This window comes from Clarias gariepinus, chromosome 8 (genome assembly GCF_024256425.1).
Source record: "Clarias gariepinus isolate MV-2021 ecotype Netherlands chromosome 8, CGAR_prim_01v2, whole genome shotgun sequence".
NCBI classification, from domain to species: Eukaryota; Metazoa; Chordata; class Actinopteri; order Siluriformes; family Clariidae; genus Clarias; species Clarias gariepinus.
The window spans coordinates 19,692,200-19,713,594 of record NC_071107.1 but is presented as its reverse complement, the minus strand read 5'-3'; the positions used below and the strand labels follow the sequence as shown (position 1 = coordinate 19,713,594).

The 21,395-nt window shown below is 38.0% G+C and overlaps 1 protein-coding gene across 1 annotated transcript in view; it reads left to right on the top strand.

Moving 5' to 3' along the window:
* The window catches only part of col13a1 (collagen, type XIII, alpha 1), an 81,028-nt gene that overhangs the window by 20,030 nt on the left and 39,603 nt on the right, over positions 1-21,395 (top strand). The window contains exons 3-4 of the mRNA XM_053502569.1: positions 12,496-12,503; positions 17,212-17,238. Of these exons, the coding sequence (XP_053358544.1) occupies positions 12,496-12,503; positions 17,212-17,238 (35 nt within the window). The remainder of the gene's footprint in view (positions 1-12,495; positions 12,504-17,211; positions 17,239-21,395) is intronic.

Sequence of the window (21,395 nt, the reverse complement as noted above, 5' to 3'; positions counted from 1 at the left end):
GCCAAACAATAGGCCTGCTCCAAGTTTGTTGAAAGTTTGTGAAAATATACTCACTTTTTTTTTTTTTTTTGCTTTAGTAGGAACACCTAACTCTTTAGGCAATTATGTAATCAGCCAATTCTGTGGCAGCAGTGCAACGAATGAAATCATGCAAATACTGGTCAGTAGATTAAGGTAACATTCACATCAACTATCTGAATGGAGAAAAATGTGATCTTAGTGTTTTTAACCATAATTGTTGGTGCCAGACAGGCTGGTTTGAGTATTTTTATAACTACTGATCTGATGGTATTTTCATGTACTATGGTCTCTAGAATTTGCTTAGAATAATGCAATAAAGAAAAAACATTCAATGAGCAGCAGTTTTGGGAAATGGCCAGGTTTAAGCTGATAGAAGGGTACGGTAATCTCAGATAACCATACTGTACAATTGTGGTTAGCAGAAAATGTTTTTTGAAAATCTCAAAATGCTCCCAACATTAACTTTTGATGGATGGACTGCAACAACAGAACACCATGTCAGGGTCCATTTCTGTCAACCAAGAACAGAAAGCTGAGGCTGCAGTTGGTACAGGCTCACCAGACCTGAACTGTTAAAGACTGGAAAACATAGCCTGGTGTCACAAACCTTGATTTCACACAATTTGGCTCCAAGAGCATGACTTTATGGACCCAGCCTGCCTTGTGTCCAGGCTGGTAAAGCTGGTGTAATAGTGTGGGGAATGTTTTCACAGCACATTTTGGGCCAATTAATACCGAACAATCGTTGCTTCAATGGAACAGTCTATTAATGCTCCATGTTACAAAGCAAATGCCGTCTCAAACTGGGTTCACAAACATGAAAAGGAGTTCAGTGTTATGGCCTTCTAAATCAACACATATGAATCCCATAGAACACCTTTGTGATGTGGTAGAAGTCCAAAATTTCAAAATTCATTGTTTTTAATAAAGTATTTGGTCAGTGTACAGTGCATGTATGATGTACAAACAAAGTGTATTCATCTTGGTCTTTTCATCTTATTTACATGTTAATAGTAGTGATATACTGTAATAGGAAAGCTATAAATTCAGTTGATTTAAATTTAGCATTTTGTCCATGCCTTTAGTGGATTGACCAAGACCTGTCCAGACTCATTGTGGTCGTACAGAAGTACGGAGGATGGAGTGACTTTTACAGGCCAGTATAGTATGCCAAAGTGTTTGGATTCCAGAGTCTAGGCTGGCACGCTGTGGTGTAGAGTGACGAGGAGATGTTAGACTCTGCTTGAATTCATAGTGAACGTAAGCAGTATTAAAGAACACAGGCATGTTTCTTGTGCTACTTCACTAACAGTAATGAGGAAACAAGAGATCAATTACACAGAAGTGAATCAACAGAGAGAACATTTGGGATTGGGAGGATTCTGGTTTATGTGCGTTCTGAGGTTTGTAAAAATTGTTGTGATCTGTACGGATGCTTGCTGGATGTAGGAACTGAACAAAGCTTATTAAAATCACGTTTCTGAAATAATTTCTCAACATGACAGTCACCCGGTAATGTGCCTCAAACACAGTATATGGACGTAATGTACACACATTAATGAGATGCTGTTTTTCTTTTGTTTTACATTCAGACCAGATCTGGCTTTGATGAACCCGTGAGTCATTGAGCTTGTTTTGTTTTGTGAATTGATGACAAATAATGCTCATTAATATTAGACGACTTTCTGTTTGTACGTTATATTAAATATGGCTATTTTTTTATTACTCTGCCTGTGTAACAATACACCAGTGTGACACTCCAGGTCTAGGACACTAGCGTTTGTGTCACTAGGGATTATTTTGAGCTGTAATTGAGTAGCTGGTTCAAAATGTTCTTGCTATACCACAGCAACAGACTCAGACTAAGCTTTACAGGATCACTGGACATAGCAGCAAAAATTTCCAAGCAGATTGTGCTTCATTTGGATTTGATTATTTTTGCTGTAGCTTGAGTTTTCTCAGACAGAAAAGCTGTGGAAGAACACTTGATGGTTTTGTGTTTGGGAAATAAGGGAATGTGTGTGTGTCCTTCATACCTTAACGTTTCTGGATGGAGCTCACTGTTCAGGGTCAAGTCTGTTTTCCTCATCGTAAGGAAACATGATACTTTCATGCATTTTTTTTTCTTTTTAGTCCTGGTAGCCTTTTGTGTAGATGTGTCATCCTTCAACAAGTCTGGGTTTATTTCGCTTCCCTTTTAAAGGAGCTTGAAGTGCCTCATTGAGAGCGGACCCTTTTTCGTGATGGGTGACTAAGCAGTGGCCCGTGGCCTCCAACAAAAGATTTACATATATTAATAACTATTTCAGATTTTTTTTAAATATATTTTTTTGAATATCCATGTCAATATGCAAGCTATGTTCGATTCAAACCAGAATCTGTGTAGAATAACAGAACACAAATATGAGAGCAAAAACGACCTTTATTTCTCTATATAATCCCCATGCACTTAAATCATGCTTGGATACCATCAAGGTAAAAACTTTTTTCATTATGCCGGAGCCACGATCGGACTGTCTGCTTCACATCTAAAACCCTGGCCTCCCAGGAAACTCCTTTAATGGTCAAACATCCAGGAATGGCTTGGAGTGAGTTCAGAACCGTACAGGGTTATTTGGCAATAACTCCCAGCTGAGTTCCTGTAATGTACAAGTAGTGTTTGTGAATGATAGTGTGTACAGCTCCCACAGACAGATGAGTCTCTTCCACAAGTTGGTGACAAATTATCCATCGATTTTCAAGGATCAGGCGTTACATTTGTTGAATGTTTGCGGGCTCTGAGCCGCTGTCATCATCTCATCAACCCACTGTGCTTGAAGTCTCCTGTAAACTTCCATCAGTTTTACACCATCATGATACATGAGAAATCTCATCACAAGTCCTGAGCAAAATAATTTAATTAGTGAAAGTGCAGCTGAATCTCTTGGTTTACAAAATAAAACTGTTGATTCTGTAGTCATATATTCAGTACATTTCTCACCAGAATAAAATGCTTCGCTTTACATGAAGCAGCAGTTAACTCAGATGAGTACCACCTGTTTGCTTCACAGTTGTTCTTATTGATGAAAGCTTAATATTAAACAATCATGAAAGAAAAGAAAAAAATATTGCAATGTGCACACAAAGAGTGTTAATAGAAAGAGAAGATTGTGGAACGACTTCAAATATTTTAACACCGTTCTGACACCTGAATGTCACAGAATATCAAGTGTCAAAAGAAGTAACATCTGAGATTCATGTAGACACAGGTTGCTCTTTCTCTTCACCACCATGGCTCAGGCATCACATGACAAGGAATGTGCCATCCCTCAAAGGAGAGAAGGATACTGTAGATACCTAAAAAACATTGTGGGAAAGTGTAGGCCACACTCACTGTACATTCATTTACTGTACAGGTGGTGCGCTCCCTGTCTGAGCTCTGGTTTTACTCATTATAGAAATACTTGTAATCATAAATACATTGCATGGGCCAGTCTGCCCGGTAACTCTCCACTTGACTGCCCTCCTGCTCCCCAGTAGGATTGAGACTGTGCAGCTCTTTTAACACTTTAGTGTCTGTGTAATGTTTATTTCAACAGCTCTGGTTTTGCAATCAGCCAGCAGGCAGCATTCATTTGATAGGCACTTTTAACACCAGCAATGATGTGTAGAGTGCTCTTGGCCATATGCCTGCTCAAAAACACACATGGTAAAAGCATCAAGGTGCTCAACGTTTATTTCAGAAATGCAACTGTAGTCTGATCATCAAGCTTCTGTTTTAATAACTCTTGTCATGGCAGTATACTGCCCTTTTCTATCAGTAACCTAATCATAGCCAAGATATGCTCCCCAAGCACCATATCAAACCATATTTTTAATTCAAATCGTAAGTGGGTAAACCCTCAGCATCATGGCCCTCGGAGACGTTCCTACGTCTGCAGTCTTTCATTTCAATGACGTGACAAAACCGACCAACAGATTTGTTTGATAACACTTGATAACTACCTATGTAAAAATCTCACATTTAGGCTATAAGAAAGCTGGATTGTACGGAAGAGTAATTGGTGTTTTAGAAACATATTCTGCTTGTAAATTACATCATTTGTCAGCAGTCTCTCATAACGTGAGTGGATTTTTTTCCTTTTCCTGATGGACTGTATTGTGTTTCTTTACTCTTAAGGCTGGATTTTCCCCTTGGAGTACAAAGAGAAACCTGTTTTAAAACGAGAGCACAAATCTTGTCTTTTATCACCCTCTCAACATAAATAAAGGTTCCCAAGGGTTAAAGAGGGTCTTACAAATATGGACACGGCAATTAGGGTTTCTAGAGAAGAGGTGGAAAATGCCACAGATCTCATTTGTGAGTTTAAAACCTTTCTGACCTGCAATAGTTTAGATGCTGTTTTAACCTTATCTAGGAAGCCATTTGTCTTTTATAAGCGACTGTTGTTGTGCATGGAATAATAGTGTGTGTGCGCGCGCGCGCGAGTGTGTGTGGGTGTGTAAGTAGGAAAAGCATGGCTCCTTCTTGTCCCAGTCTGTTCCTAGGCCTTATCTTTGCTGTGAATAAGTGTTATGTATTCAAGTCAGAAGTCAGTCATTTCATTTTAGTTTGCAGATTTTAAAAACATTGTATTTAAATTAAATACAAGTGCTGTACCAAAAGTGGGCATAACTGACATAGGGCATTCAAATTGCACATGTTGGTAGAGCTACTCTTCCTTTATATGCATCTCTTTTTCCTACATGTGCAGTGACAATAAATTTGGCTCCAATCTATTCTAATTACAAGCATTTACGGCATCATTGAGCCTCTTTAAATAAATTCAGGTGTGAACTGTGGTACCCACTGTCATGCCAGTAGTCGCGGTTGATGATCTAGCATTGCATGTTTTTGTCTTCAGTGCTGGTTTCCCCTTTTTTATCCATCTGTGCACATTGCTCTTGTCTGTGGTCTCATCCACATAAACATGTAGCCTTCTTCGTCAAGAACTTAATGATGGAAAAACAGCATGAAAAGTTACTATGGAATAGGTATAGACCTATTGTATGTGGTCTTACTCACTTACTCATCATCTATACCGCTTTAACCTGTATACAAAGTCACAGGAACCCCAAGGTGGGAACTGAACCCTAAGGGTCCAAGGCGACAGTACTAACCACTAAGCCACTGTGTGCTGTGTCAGTTCATAAAAACATTATGCCCATGTTTGCATTTCTTTCAGTACAGCCTTTGTAGTTAGTTCTTGGGATTAGTAGCTGTATTAAATTAAATTGTTGGTAAATCATATTTGTTTTCATATTGTTTAAGCAGTGAGGATTGATTTAAAACTGCTATAGCACTGCACCTTAAAATATATTGTCCATAACCTCTCAATCTATTGTTTTTTTTTTTATTCCATTCTGACACCATTCAGTCTTCCAGGTTCTTGGGCTGAGATTCAAGTTAACACTGGATAGTTTTATACCGTGAATGTTGCCTAAAGCTATTCTGGTTACATCAAGTATTTGCAGTTATGCAAACATCCATGTGAGACCACATAAAGTCCTTTAGGTTAGAAGGTTTTGACTTTCACTGTGCTGCATTCTACAGTATATACATCAACTATATATATATATATATATATATATATATATATATATATATATATATATATATATATATATATATATGTGTGTGTGTGCGTGTGTGTGTGTGTGTGTGTGTGTGTGATTCTTATATTCTCTACCTGCAGCCTTGTTTCTTCAAGCCCCTAGCAGAGTAGCTGCCAAGGTACAGTATAACATCTCACACCTGCGTAGGTGTTAATGCAACCCTGCTTTTTCACATCTGCATTTTATTTGTTATAGATAAGCTCAGGGCCTCTAACTAAGACTTTTCCCACTAGATAAAAAGTAGGAAGGGATTTCTCCCCTAATGTTATTCCTGCCACTTTAAAATTCTGTGTTCTTTTCTTTCTTTCTTTTTTCTTTTTTGATAATGAAGTTAAATTCTATTTGCACTTCCTGGCTACTTTTTTTGTGTTGTTGATTCACTAAGCAGGACGCAATTAAAGTGGAGAGCAGGAAAGCGTTCACCATGTTAACCAGAGTGAATTGTTGCATTTCATACTAATCGAAAGAAGTGAAGTCAGAACATGCCCTTATTAAACCCTGTGCACAACAGTGAAGTCTTTCATTTTTAAAGTACATCAAATTTTTATAGTACATCATAACTTGCAAAAGGCAAGCTTGAGTTTAAAGCAGCACCATTCCTTTGTTTCTAAGAATCTCTGGAACATCCATTCACTGGGCATGTGGACTGTGTGATGTGGTGTTAGCCTGTGCATTCATGTAAAAATTGAAAGACAGTAGGTGTTCCTGTGCAGGCTCCATTACTGGATTCTGGACATGTCATAGGCCTACAAAAAAAAAAATCAAGATTTATGTGATGTTCCAGCTCACGAATCATCTCCATGGATTGAAGGAGGAAGCTTTTCTTCTACCCAGACTGGAAAAGGTGGTTAGCTTTTTAATGTATGCTTTTTCTCCTGAGAGCAATTTGGGGGAATGATGGTAAAGTCAGGGTAATAGTGACTTTCCTGGCACTACCACAATGAGTGCTTTGTGGTGATCTGTAAGAGGCTTCTGGTAATTATTTAATCTCAGGCTTAGTGGTGCAGTTTTTTATCTATATGGACTGTTTGGGAAGATATTTCAGCTTTTATTTTGCCACAAATGAGCCAGAAAGATTTCAGTAAGTGAATATAATGTCAACCTTCTGGCCTTTCGAGAAAAGCTGCAACTGACAAAAGGTAAAAAAATATAAAAAATTCAGAGAAATATAGCGCAAGCAGTAACCAAAAGAAACAAATGGAATTATCATCTGAGCTGCATGGCCAAATGGAACCAGTTTTGGACTATAGAAGTTGTTCTGTATAAAAGCTGGCGTGTGTGGTTCCCTGTTTGCCCATTTAAATCTTATGATACCTGCTCAGAGGAGACATAAGAGTAAGTGCAAATTACTTTTGCGTGGTGATTCACCTGACTCGACCTGCCTATATAGGGATTGTGGATGATGGACTGTTGGCTTCTGTTCTTCATTTTTTTTTTTTTTTTGTGGAAATAGCTAAACTTGATATGGTATTTGTTTACAGTTTATTGCCTTTGTGAGGATATAAAAGTAGGATAGATTATGGTACCCCCTTTTCCAGCAAGTCATTGCATCTCCTCAGCAGGGTCACGCAAAAGTATTTTTATTCGGAGAATTGTATTTAACAAGGCTATATAGAAATTATGTGAAACTCTATGAAAGCAACTTTTTTGGTTCACTTCACATTCACACAGGGTTTATATTTGGCGAAAAAAAGTCTCATTTGATAATTAAAAAAAAACTCCACAGAAACAGTTAGACCATTATGATGACCTCAACAGTGAAGTAGGTAAGAGGATGGACACTTTTTGTGAACCCTGTGACTTTGACAACAAACTTTTAACCTGCAGTAAAAAAAAACTTTTAGGCATATATAGACATATTCATGTAAAATGTCTCATTGTACACTATGTGGCCAAATGTATGTGGACACCTGACCATTATACCCATAATGTATGTTGTTGTCTTTTGGATGCTCCCAGCAATGGGTCGCCACAGCAGACGCTTGGTCCACACATACAAGCTTGGCACAGGTTTTACGCCAGATATCCTTCCTGACGCAACCCTCCAATTTTACCCAGGCTTGGGACTGGCACTGCCTTCAGTTGCTGGGGTTTGGGCACCATAATGTATGTAACCATATAAAAAAAAAAATTAAAGCCTTCAACACAAAGTTGGTTTCCCCTTTGCTGTGTAGTCTCCAAACTCCTGGGATTAGATTATGGACCATATCCTTTGGGGATTTGTACACAGTCAACTTTGTGCTTTAACTTTGTGGCCTATTGCTTGACATTTCATTTTAGGATTTAACTTAGCTTGCTCTTAAAAAAGAGATCAGTTTGTTTATGTCTAGATACAATATTAAGACATAATGTAGTATGTTGTATCAAGGCCTGTATCAATAAATATCCAGAAATCGGCAAAACAGTCGTATATTTGTTTTCTTCTTAATTTCTGAATGGGATATAATGAGTTATAATTGAAGGAATTGGCAAGAAATAAGTGTTTGCAATGTTGTAATGTTGTGGGTGAGTCAATGTTTTGCCAAACCTCTAATCTGAAATAAGAGAAACATCACAGCACTTTCTCCATGCCAACAGAACTCTAGGCCAAGTGTTTTATTAAGGCTTCTATCTTCCCCCGCCGCTGTGACATTCCTGTACTGTGCTTACAATGCAGAAGGTGGAAAGATGACACATGTGTTCTTGGCTTGTGCGGTGTCTTTACAGGGGCTTTCAGAGGAGAGGGGAATCTGAGAGACTGGCCCAGGATAAGAGGAGTAGTGGTGGGAAGCAGGGCTTGAGTATTTTGGGGTATAGAATTCCAGGATCTCTGGAGTGGGAATTGGACGCTCTCAAGATGGTGTCCCATTTGGTCTGGGTTGCCTAGTCAAGTTTCGAACAATAATGAAGTTAAATAACTTGTGTTGTATTACCTATGTATACATTTGAGTATAATCCTCATATTTTACAATTTCTTTTCCCATATAATTTTTTTTATATTGCAAATTCTGAACACATGCATGTAAAAAGAACTGTGACTCACCTAAGGCATCAAATGGTTTTAAAATTAGAAAATCAGTCGGCAAGCTGGTTGCGAAAGACTCACAACTAGAGAGAAATTAAATTCCAAATTGCTTTTCAGAATTACTTTGCTTAATATTGCTTTCGCAGTGTTTTTTTTTTTTTTACAGGAGCATATGTACTATAACAAACTGAATATTACAAAATTCACAGTACACAGAGAAGGACTTTTGAATAGGATTCCTGTACTGTACACATCTTCATGTGCAGTATATTTGAAGCCAGTGCTTGATGTGCCTTTTGACGAAGGTTGTCTAAAGATGTCCCAGAGCAACCCAGCAGAACAGGAAGTGGTAGCAAGCCCAGAATGTGTCAGGAATCGGAGTATACACTTCCACATGCTTGTACATAGGGTTTCACCTTTCACAGCCACCACTCCCTGACCTCAGTGGCCTGTCTCTACACCAAAATGGCTATTCATGCCAGCACTTTTTTTTTATATCAGTCATTCCTAGAAGATTATCTGCTTTTTGCTTCCTGTTTATCATGCGGTGCCTTTTTTGTCCAAAAGCAATACGTAAATGTTTGACAGATCGACAAACATTTTATTGCTCATTTCACATTGTGCTTTGCTCTCTCTCTCTCTCTCTCTCTCTCTCTCTCTCTCTTGGTGTGAAGATATGGGCTCCGTCAAAGGAGTAAATAATTCTGATGCCTGGTCTGATTAAATAAATCCCTAGTCTGGTTTAGGCAGTATGAAAATGCTATCTGGGTATTTTAGTATGTCCGCTTAGACATATGGTTTGTGCCAAAATATTTCTAATTTGTAAACAGCTCTCCTCCTATTAAACTGATCATATTAAACTGATCACATAAACAATGCTAACTTTCATAACTTTTAAAACAATATTAAAATGAATTTTTAGCAACTTAACAACTCAGAAATCAAAACTTCAAGAGAATGCTAAAAGACTGATAATAAAATCTGTCACATTGTCTTTAATTGTGCATATGGCAGCACAATATTGTATGGCAGGTATTAAACACACAATCATATGTCCATTGGAGTACAATCATGTGGAATAAACTGCTCAACTATAATGATAAAGCCATTAAAATTGAAACCACCTGGGCTTTGGTTTCCCTTGTGCCACCGGGGCAGTACTGGCCTCTCACTCTGTGGTTCCACGGGGCCTCTGTGGGTGTGCTGTGGTGTCCGGCACCAGGATGTTGGCAGCAGATCCTTTGGGTGCTGTGGGTTGCGGGGTGGAGCTCCCGTGGTTTGGACTTGTTTGTCCAGCACATCCCATGGGTGTTCAGTCTGATTGGGATCTGAAGAGCTTGGAGGCCGGATCAGCGGCATTAGGCTTTTTGTTTGCTGGGCCCATGCGAGGTGGGCTGTAATACATTGGGAGTTCTGTTGCCTTTCTATTGCGGACAGCATTGACATTTTACGGCAATTTGTGCTGCATTAGCTTTTGTGTGGGATCAGACCGGACAGACTGGCTTGTGGTCCCCAAGGGCATGGGTGAGCCTTTTCCCATGATCCTGTCACCAGTTTAAATGTATATAGTTGGTGGTAATATTAACTTCACCTATCAGTGGTCATAATTGTATGGCTAATTGGTGTGTATAAAATGTAAAAGCATTTTACTGTGAAAATATAAAGTTATCATTTGGAGAAAAGTTCTTGTTATTTTGAAATTCTAAGACATAGTTTTGATGACATAATGGTGAACATGGTGTATGAAAATGTAATACCTACTTTTCAATCATATTTATTTCAAATGCAATCTATTAGAAAGTTACTTCAGGTTGATTGCAGGTTTTTTTAAGCTTGCAAGTTTTTACACGTGCAAAAAAAGTCAAAAAGCAATTCTTTGCAAAGTATAAGGTTATATGGAGACTTTAAAAGTCCTTTCTTGATGTCTATGTTTTATTGCTTTGGAGTGACTCTGGGTCACTGCAGCAACATGGGACTGTACACTATCACTTCTAATAACAGATCTAATTGCTCTCAATACCCTGCCTATGCCTGTTTAACCACAGATTTCTCTTGTGCTTCATTTGGGCATTTTACAAAAACTACCACTTGGCACTTTGGCAGCAGTTTTGATAAATATCTCCTCTAATTACTAGAAAAACACAGGGCTCTCAAAACAGGAAAGAAAAATAATTCATAGGCCCATAGGAAAGGTTTGTCACTGTTGTGACCGTACCATTACTTATACCTGCCTTAGTTATTGCACATCTAAATTACAGGAAGGACTGGTCAGACCTTTTCTGCTTTTTCACTGGAGTACATAATACATGCATGAAATGTTTCAGACCAAGGAGACATACATCTTTGTCTTTAAGGCAAGCTGACTTTAAGTTGCACTTAATTTCTTTACATTTCTCATTCCATTTGTCTTCATCTGGATCACTGTGCCTGGGCTTCATGTCCATGTCTGTGGCCTGTTTCTTCCTTGGGCCATTTAAAACCAAAGCTGTCCTGCACCAGCTTTCATTTTCCTGCTATTTTAAACGTAAGCAGTCTGGAAAGCCATCTATTATTCTGTCCTTATGCATTGTACCTAAAGGGAAACAGCTTGATCTAATCATTTACTTTTAGAAAGAAAAAAAAAAAAAGCTGCCTGTCACAAATTGTTTGATGGAGTGGTTTGTACTTGTGTGAGTATGAGGGGATGATCTGAATTTGATGTGACATGAGGTATTTGATTGTAAGTGATTTTTACATATGTGTCTATGGCAGGATTTGGAATACTGTTTTGTATGCCAGTGGTTTAAAAATAACTGCAAGCATTATTATTATTATTATTATTATCATGAAAGAACTTTTTATAAAGATGTTTCCAGAGTACTGATTTAATCCTTTTCGATGCTAGCTAAAGTGCATTTAAAAGAAAGGATGTTTCATCAGCCCATGATGCAGCACACGAGATACATCAATCACTTGAAACGAGACTAAACTGCTCTGCAACCTCTGTTTTATGCAGTATTCTGAATACTACCACTGTCTACTGTAACAACACACAGACTGGATGTTTTAAGGAATAAAACAGCAGTGTCCTGATTGCAGAATTAAAAATGATAAACCTAGCAGCTGCAAAAGTACTACTTCAGTGATGAATTAGTTAGGGTTTTTACTTTAAGTGCAGTGTGTGATAACTATATCCCCGAAGTGTGCTGTGGTACACGAATCTCTGCCTCCCCCCCTGCTGTCAGCAGTGTTTAAGGCTTTCTAACACACTGCCAGAAAAACCAGCTGGATCTCTTGACGGGCACTGACATCAGGCCTGTGATCTACTACTTTATAAACACAACTCTGAAATTAAACTGCTTTATTTATGTGCAGAGCCGTCAGTGTGACTCAGTAGAGGAGATGTTTACCTTCCCTACAGCTCTCGACTGAGAGGAATAAAAAGAGTCATCAGTGATGCACTGATTGCACCTGTACTGACAGAGACGGACAAAGGCATGCTGTCTAGATATTTAGAGTCTTCACAATTTAGTTTATACAGGTCAAATATAGTACTAGCTGACATCCAAAGGTAAAGGGTCTAGGACTGTTAAACTCATTTACATTTACACTTATTCATTTCGCAGATGCTTTTATGCAAGGCGACAGAAAACCGAGCTGAGCAGATTAGGGTTAAGGGCCTTGTTTAAACACACAATTGAGTTAGCCTGGAAGGACTGGACTTTCAATTCCTATTTTTTTGATCAGCATTTCAAACATTATACCACCAAAAAACTAATCTGCTTAACCGTCTCAATGTCAGAAGTGTTTTATTACTGCACACGACTAACAGCAAACTTTTTTTTTCTCTGTTGCAGGGCCTCCTGTAAGTACAATACACCTGTAACCTTTGCTGCCTGGATTGTGGTAAAGTGACCCGAACTTGTATTTGTGTGTGCTTTGCGGTGCTGTGTGTGTGTATGAGCGCGTGGGTAAGTGCATGTGTGTGTGTGTGTGTGTGTGTGTGTGTGTGTGTAAATACGAGCTGGCATGTTGTATGTCACATCACCTCATCAAATCACTTTTACATACATTTGGATATAAAACGTGAACTACGTTTCATAGACTCTTTTTACACTGTTAAAAGGGTTTCTTTAAAAAAAGCAACTAAAAAAACACGTTTGGACGACTTACTGACTTTATGATAAGGAAACACTTGATTTCAGGATTCTAAGTAGACTGCGTTAAGGTTTTTACAAGTGTGTACTGTAATGTAAGGACATTACAGTACACGTCTAATAACACAGCTGGACATAAAAAAAACATGGATCAGACATGAATTGTGCATTTAAACTGGAGATGTGTTTGTATTTACATGTTTAAATAAAGTGAGAAATAAAGCACAATGTGCACAGGCGTAGTTATTAATTCAAGCTGATAAACGCAAGCACCTGACTTTTGCTGTGGGAACATGGACTACCTTGACGAGAGGAAAGCAGAGGAGAGGCGGCAATGAGAGGACTAAAATTAGGTGTGGTTGGGGACAGCTGTGTCCATGCTTTTGGAGATTGAAGGTCAAGCTCCTCCTCTAAACCCTGGCAGTGATTAATGATATTACAACAGCCACAGACATAATAAAAGGGCAGCCTCATGGCACTGGAGGAGCTCAAACCCACATGCACTAAATTTCAACTTTTTACTTTAAAGATATTAAGTATAAACGACTCCAAAATAACTACTTAAAACGCCACATTATAATCTATCATTTGAAACAAGACAATGTTTAAACTTGTGCAAAACCATAATGTTTATATCTTTCCATGGGGGGACATAATGTATTCAGGCCATTTTACTATGTCAGAAATCACTGAATCTACAACCAGGGTCTACGACAGGGTTTTAACTTTAAAATTTATAGATATGATATTCTTAATAGCATAAGCAGTCAATCTCTTAATCACTCAATCACAATTAAACTAATAGGGTGGTGTTGCCACTGTGTTTTCTCCCTTATAACAGCACCTCTTGTTGTGTTTTATTCCTCTTATTCCACAGCATTTAGCCAGTAATTAAAATTTAGAGTTTTCTAATAAAAAAAACAAAAAAAACAATACTTTTTCATCCACATGCCATCCTGGACATAAATCTGTCGTTTCTGTGGCATTTACTTAAGGGGTTGGATCGTCAGCATGATGCACGATTGTCATTCACACGCTATATGCCCACACAATTTGGAGACACCAACTAGACTAACCTGCATGTCATTGAATTGCGGGGGTTTCTGCCAGAGTACCTGGAGGAAACTCCCAATGCATGGGGAGAACGTGCAAACTCCATGTGCACAGACCCGTGGTGGGAATTTAACTTTGGTCCTGAAGGTGCAAGGCAACAGTTTAAACCACTAAGTAACCATGTCATCCTAACCTAATTCATCTCTGCGACAAATTAGTCCCTATTATCACTTAGATTACAACAGCTGTAAATAGTTGTTCCTGCCTCAACCTCTTTTGCCATGGTAATGATACAATGAGAACTCCTCTTTTCGTAAGGCGATCCTGTTGTGAAAAACGTACTACAAAAGAACGTTTCACCCTGATTATACATCAATGATTAAAGATTTTTCCCTGTTAAATATGCACATTATGTAAGTAATTTATTTATTCAATACTCTTAGAATTAACTGATTTTGTAATAAATTTTACAGTATTTTTTATATCACTGATGGAAATACAGTTATAGAAGCAGACAGGTTACTGAATATGCATATGGCTAATTTTTCTAATCGGCAGCAAGTCATACGCTCAAAATCACAAGCAGGCGTGAGGTCTTTTGGTGTCAGAAATGATTAACTGGCAATCAGTGGGGATGTGACAAGTGCCATGTATATTTTTAAACCTGGTTGGAAACAACCAAACACTTCTCTGAAGTGATGGATGGTTTTCAGCTCCATACAGGCTTTGTGTTGATCTAGTACTGTGGTACACGGGTGATGATCCTGAGCAGGGAGGTGAGGTTCTGGACCAACATTTACACAAGCAAGTTAGCATAACATACTTACAGGTGCGATTCTAATTCTCCAACTTCATGAAATCGACTGTTTCCTGTTGAAAGCAAAAACTTGCATGAGTTAAAACGTATAATTGCCTTTCATTTTTTTTACAGGTCAACTAAAATGGGCATGGCCTTTAACTGTGTGTGAGGCAGGACTAGTTCAACATGGCTCTTAAGCAGAACCAGATCACAACCATTAAAGTCTGCACATGTCCGAAGAAAATTGCATCCTGTTCAAATCAGACACGACCTTAAATTTATGCATATCGTTACCAAGCCTTTCTTCATTAAAATAGCAATTTAATTATATAATATAATAATAAGGATAATAATAATAATAATAATAATAATAATAATAATAGTGCCAGTATAAATGCCACTTTTTGTTTCCAGAACAAGCATTTATTTATCATGATGATCCTTCTTGCAGTAAGGGGATTAATACAAATATGAGTGTGCAAGATAGGTGATGGGAATTGTGAATTCTGATTATATAAAACCCCAGACGCTTACCACGGTGCGGTTAGAGAGCTTATCCAGGACTTTTCCCTCATTAAAATATTGACCAAAAAATATTTTTACATAAGTCCTGTTCCAGCAGCTTTAATAAAGGTTTGCATGGCACTGCAATTGTATTTTAAAGAAAAAATTATCCCAACGTTCAGTGCTTAAAAAAGTAGATTTATTTCAATCTGCGGTGTTTCACTAGAAGTGAACGTCTAGTTGCTTAAGGTCTCACTGAGTTACTGCTAAGTGTGGTGGTACTGTAACCCCTCAGCCCCTGTGGGGAACCTAATCATTCCCCCAGAAGCACTGTAGCTGTAATGAGAGCCACATGTGTGCTGCTACCGTGTAACACAAATGAGGGTCTCTTTTCCAGTAGCTCAACTTTGACCCTGCCAGACATCTTTTGACCAGTCTAAGACGTGCCCAGAAGCCATTGGTGGCCTTTCCCCACTCAGCATCTGGTTTTAGGCCTCATATCAGAATATATACACTCCTACACACTCAGGCAAATGCTTTATCCTAACCAGACACACATACACACACACGCACACACACACACACACACACACACTGCTTTCTTTTCACACTGATTCATTCACAAACACACTGCATTCTAGGAGACAAATGGCTATTTCCAGACCTTTGATTGGTGCATTGATTCGTTTTTTACCTCTCTTAAGCATTTTGATACACACATGCTTTCGAACTTTGTTCTTTCTGATTTTTTTTGTTTTGTTTAGAGCTTGTATACACTTATCATGGTCTGTCATGATACCTGTAAATAGCATACCTACCTGTTTGCTGAATAGAGATATTTCTTTAAAAATGTATGTATGGCATACCAGTTTTCATGGTCAAAAAAAAAAAAGAGTGGTGTAAGAAAAATGAATAAGATGTTCTTCATATTTCTGACACCACTGGCACAAGTGATGATGTGGAGAAGAGGCCATGGGATGAGCTCCTTTGGGGGTAATGTAATCTACAGCCTGTTTAAATTAAAGTAACATGGCTGAGAAGCAGTGTTTAAATGCACTTCTTCCATTGCATTGTGCTAAATAGAGATAACTCAGTTATCAGAAGCATCAATGTGATAAAACCTTTATGCAGTTTAATGAAACCCCTTTAAAAGCTTATAGCATCTTTATGCTATAAAAGGCATGAGACAGTTCTGTGTTTTATGACTTTATGAATTCAACCTGTTACTTCTGAATACATTACAGGCAGATCAGCAAAGTAAAAAGGATGTTTTTGTCTCCCTAACAGTTTCCTTGCTGGCTTGAGTCTTGATAAATGACTTCCCTTACTCAGTAGCAGGCCAAGAATAAGACATAAACACACTCTCGGTGCTAAATGATCTATGACCACTGCTTCCATGACGGCTTTCAATCATGGAAAGAATATTTCCTTTTGAGTGATATAAAAGCTATCAGGTTTTGGCAGTAATTGAGTATAATCCTAAATATAAGATATTTAAAATCCTAAATATCTTTCTTTTTTAATATGTAAAAACTGTTAGGAAATTAATTTATATACCATTTAGGTTATTAATAATCATAAAAAACCATGACTGCATGACCACACAAGGTGTAATTTCTTTTTTTGCATGTGCGTGCATCTAAAATCTATTAAGACTCTTCTTTCAATATCATTTTATTTTTATACTTTAATTTTAATTTAAACACCTACAGTAACCTACAGAAAAATAATTTGATCTTGATTTATTTGTAATAGTAGAAATAGTGATAATATGAGCTTTAATCATGTTATGGAAGAGGATTTTAGATGTCAGTTTTCCAGCACTGGAGTATTTGCATGATTTTACTGTTTGTGGAGCATTTCTGCATTACATTTGCACACTAAGGGCTTTTGATGGTGAAATCACAATGTAATTTGCGACCCTTCCCAAATTTTGATTATTCTGTCAAGTAAAACAGACTGGTAAATGTAGAATTTTTACAGTTTGGCTAGGTGGTGGAATGTTGATTGATGACAGGTTCTTTCTTTATTTTTGTACCCACTCTCTCACCCCTTTTCAGGGTCCTCCTGGACGAGCTGGCTTTCCGGTAATTGTCTCAGTACTGTAGTTGTGTGTGTGTCTTTGTCCTTGTCTAGGGCTATTTCTGTCTCTAGTGTGTTTTATTGAGGAGCTATTCAATATTTGATGGGTTTTAGATTTTAAATAAACATACATTCTGTACATCAGAGTTCAGCATTTCTAATAAAATAGCTAGTAAGACTGTTTTCAACAGCAAGGCTGAACGAGCAATTGTGAAAATAAGCTTGCTGTTTTGGGGACGAGTTATTTTAACCTATTTAATTTCAGTTAATTGACGTTTTCTACAAAGTAAAGTCAGTAAACTCAGGCAGTCCAGTGTTACCATTGGCAAAGTCTGCTTTGCATGTTTGTTCACTTCTTCACAGTCCCTCTGCACTCTGTCTTAATGTTCTCTTTGTAGTTGAAATACTAGCATTACTAACAAAGACCTAAAACACAACTGGCCTTCATTAAAGCATGTTTTCAGGAGGCTACCTATAGCGCTAAGCTGTCAATTATAACAACAGCAAACCCCTCTTGCTCAAGACATCTCGGCTTGTGAAACCCAATCATAAAGATCAACTAAAAAGTGGGTGAAATGGAAGAAACAGCACATTCATTCAGACACTTGACCATGTTGGACAAAGACTGAATGTGATTCCTGTAGATATTTTAGATTTTTTGCACTGTCTGGAAAAGAGTTTCCCATAGAAATAATTCACCAATGTGTGCTTTTGGTCACAGTGATGACTTTAAAATGCTTACTTTATTCCCCTTTTGATCTGTGCTAAATTGCTGGTCCTATTCCCAAGCAAATAGAATGGAAGATTGGAGTTTAATTTATTATTTAAGCCATTCTATTAAATTTTCTATGGGTATGCCATTTGCAAGGTCATATTAGGCGCCATAAGGGTTTTACTAATAATAATAATCCATAATATTTTATTAAATAAAAAATTTAGCAACTAAGGAAATAAGTCATATAATATACAAATCTAGGTATTAAAATATAATTGAAAAACTATATTTCTAATACATTCGGCTATTGCTTGGTTTTATAATTGAGGTGTAAATAATGTGTATTGCATTGCATGTTCTTTGTCAGCATTGCTACATCTTTGGGTGGTTCTAGAACTCTGGCTACAAAAAAACTTTACAGATGCTCAGATCTTTTGGCTCATTAGAATTTTAATTAAATTTAGTTGCTACAACTGTATAAAATGGATTTAACTTGTGGAAGTTATGGAGCAGCAGAATAAAACTGAAATTGCATTTCTTGGAATCAGCACCCTGGACAGATCCATCCAGACTCTCTAAGCATTTCTCCTAACACTTTTACTCATTTTATCAAGATTAAAACAAAAGTAAAAAAATATATATAAATGAATTGCACGATTTATGACAGCCTATTTCATAAAACTGTAAATAAATATGAACCAATATAAAAGTATTGTTACAGAAGGAATGAGATCAATAAGAAGCCCACTGCAAAAAAATATCCAGGCTTGTTACAAAACCATGTTTTTGACCAATATATTTTGATCAGATAGGCCCAGGTCCCCTGGGCTCCATCCTGCCTGGCCTCTTGACAGTTTCCGCAATCCCTGTCTGTGTTCACTGAGTGTATGATTGAAAATTAAAGCACTAGGGAGTGTAGATTCAGGGTTTTAGCCCAATCTTTGATGAATGTGCTTACCTGTGGCTTTATGGCCTCTTGGCATTCATAATTTCATCATCGCTTTTTTAAATTAACACAAGAAGCTTATCAAACTGGGTTAGAAGTTGTAGTCCCAGTGGGCTGTCCAGCCAATTTAGTGGTACACATTTACAGCTTAAGAAAACCTTCACACGAAAAAAAAAAATACCAATCATGTGATAATGCTAATGACTAGCTGTCTTAGGCGAAGATTTGTAACTTTAATTAATATAAAGAATGATTAATAAATAACAAAATAGATAAACGGTTTATATTTTTATAATATTTATATTAGGACTTGTATGCTAGGTTAGACAGTAAGAAGGGAGAGGTGGATCTGTACAGGTTTGGCGAAGCAAAGAGATAGAAATGGGAAAGATGTGCAGCATGTTAGAGTGATTAAAGATAGGGATGGAAATGTACTGACAGGTGCCAGGAGGGTGATGGAAAAATGGAAGGAGTACTTTAAAGAGAGATGAATGAAAAAATGAAAGAGAACAAAGAGTAGAAGATGTGACTGTTGTGGAGCAGGAAGTAGCAAAAATCAGTAAGAGTTAGGTGAGGAGGGCGTTAAAGAGGATGAAGAGTGGAAAGGCAGTTGGTCATCATGACATACCTGTGGAGGTATAGAAGTGCTTAGGAGAGGTGGCAGTAGAGTTTCTGACTAGTTTGTTTAACAAGATTTTGAAGAGTGAGAGAATCCCAGAGTAATGGAGGAAAAGTGTATTAGTGCCAATCTTCAAGAACAAGGGATGTGTGCAGAGCTTTGGCAACTACAGAGGAACAAAGTTGATAAGCCATACAATGAAGCTTTGGGAAAGAGTAGTGGAAGCTAGGTTAAGGGCAGAGGTGAGCATTTGTGAGCAGCAATATGGTTTCATGTCTAGAAAGAGTACAACGGATGCAGTATTTGCTTTAAGGATGCTGATGGAGAAGTACAGAGAAGGTAACAGGGAGTTGCATTGTGTCTTTGTAGATTTAGAGAAAGCGTCAGCAGGGTCCTGAGAGAGGAGCTGTGGTATTGTATGAGGAAGTCTGGAGCGGCAGAGAAGTATGTTAGAGTGGTGCAGGACATGTATGAGAGCTGTAAGACAGTAGTGAGATGTGCTGTAGGTATGACAGAAAAGTTCAAGGTGGAGGTGGGTCTGCATCAAGGATCTAAGCCCCTTATTGTTTGTAATGGTGATGGACAGGATGACAGATGAGGTTAGACAAGAGCCTCCATGGACTATGATGTTTGCAGATAACATTGTGCTTTGTAGCGAGAGCAGGGAACAGGTGGAGGAAAATCTAGAGGGATGGAGGTATGCTCTGGAAAGTAGAGGAATGAAGGTTAGCCGTAGCAAAGACAGAATACATGTGTGTGAAAGAGAGGAACGTAAGTGGAACAGTAAGGCTACAGGGAGCAGAGGTAAAGAGGGTGCAGGACTTTAAGTATTTAGGGTCTATGGCCCAGAGCAACAGAGAGTGTCGAAAGCAGGTGAAGGGGTGGGTACAGGCAGGTTGGAATGGGTGGAGAAATTGTCAGGTGTGTTATGTGACAAAAGAGTATCAGCAAGAATGAAAGAAAAGGTGTTCAGGACAGTGGTAAGACAAGCGATGCTTTACAGCTTAGAGACAATGGCACAGGAGGCAGAGTTAAAGATGTTGAAGTTCTCTTTGGGAGTGACAAGGATACTGTAGATAGGATCAAGAATGAGTTAATCAGACGGACAACCCATGTTAGATGTTTTGATAAAGTCAGAGAGGCCAGATTAAGGTGGTTTGGATATGCTCGGAGGAGAGATTGTGAGCATATTGGTAGAAGGATGCTGAGGTTGGAACTGAAGACCAAAGAGGAGATTTGTGGATGCGGTGAGAGAGGACATGAGGTTTGTTGGGTTAAGAGAAGAGGAAGCAGAGGATAGGGTTAGGTGGAGGCAGATAACTCGCTTTGGTGACACCCTAACGGGATTAGCCAAAAGACAAAGAAGAAGATAAACAATTTATATTTATAACTTTACAATGTATACCCAATTATCAGCTATTTGGTGGAATACTGTTAATTTACTGGAGTTTGCAAGTAAATTGGTTTTCCACATAAAATCATGATCATGATAAAGACTACATTATCTCTAATACATACTTTTATCACCAAACTATGCCTTGTTGTCACCATGAACTCAGAAACTGCAAAGAGCTGCAGAATCGTCTATTAACAGTTGTCATGTCACATTTGTCATGCCGCTTTCTGATCAACTTTCTGTGTCTGCACTTAATCTCGCCTTGCATAGCTGGCCGTTGGCCCCTACGGATCAGATCATACTGTATATGGCATGTCTGCATCAAACGTATTCAACGAACAACTAAGACAATGCTTGAGAATTTAGAGCACTGCACTGATGTAACATTGGCCAGTTTGACTTTACCTCAATCATGTAAATTATACATTCAATTATACATTAAGTGTGTCTTACTAAATGAGCTTGTGTAGAAAAAAAATATTTTAG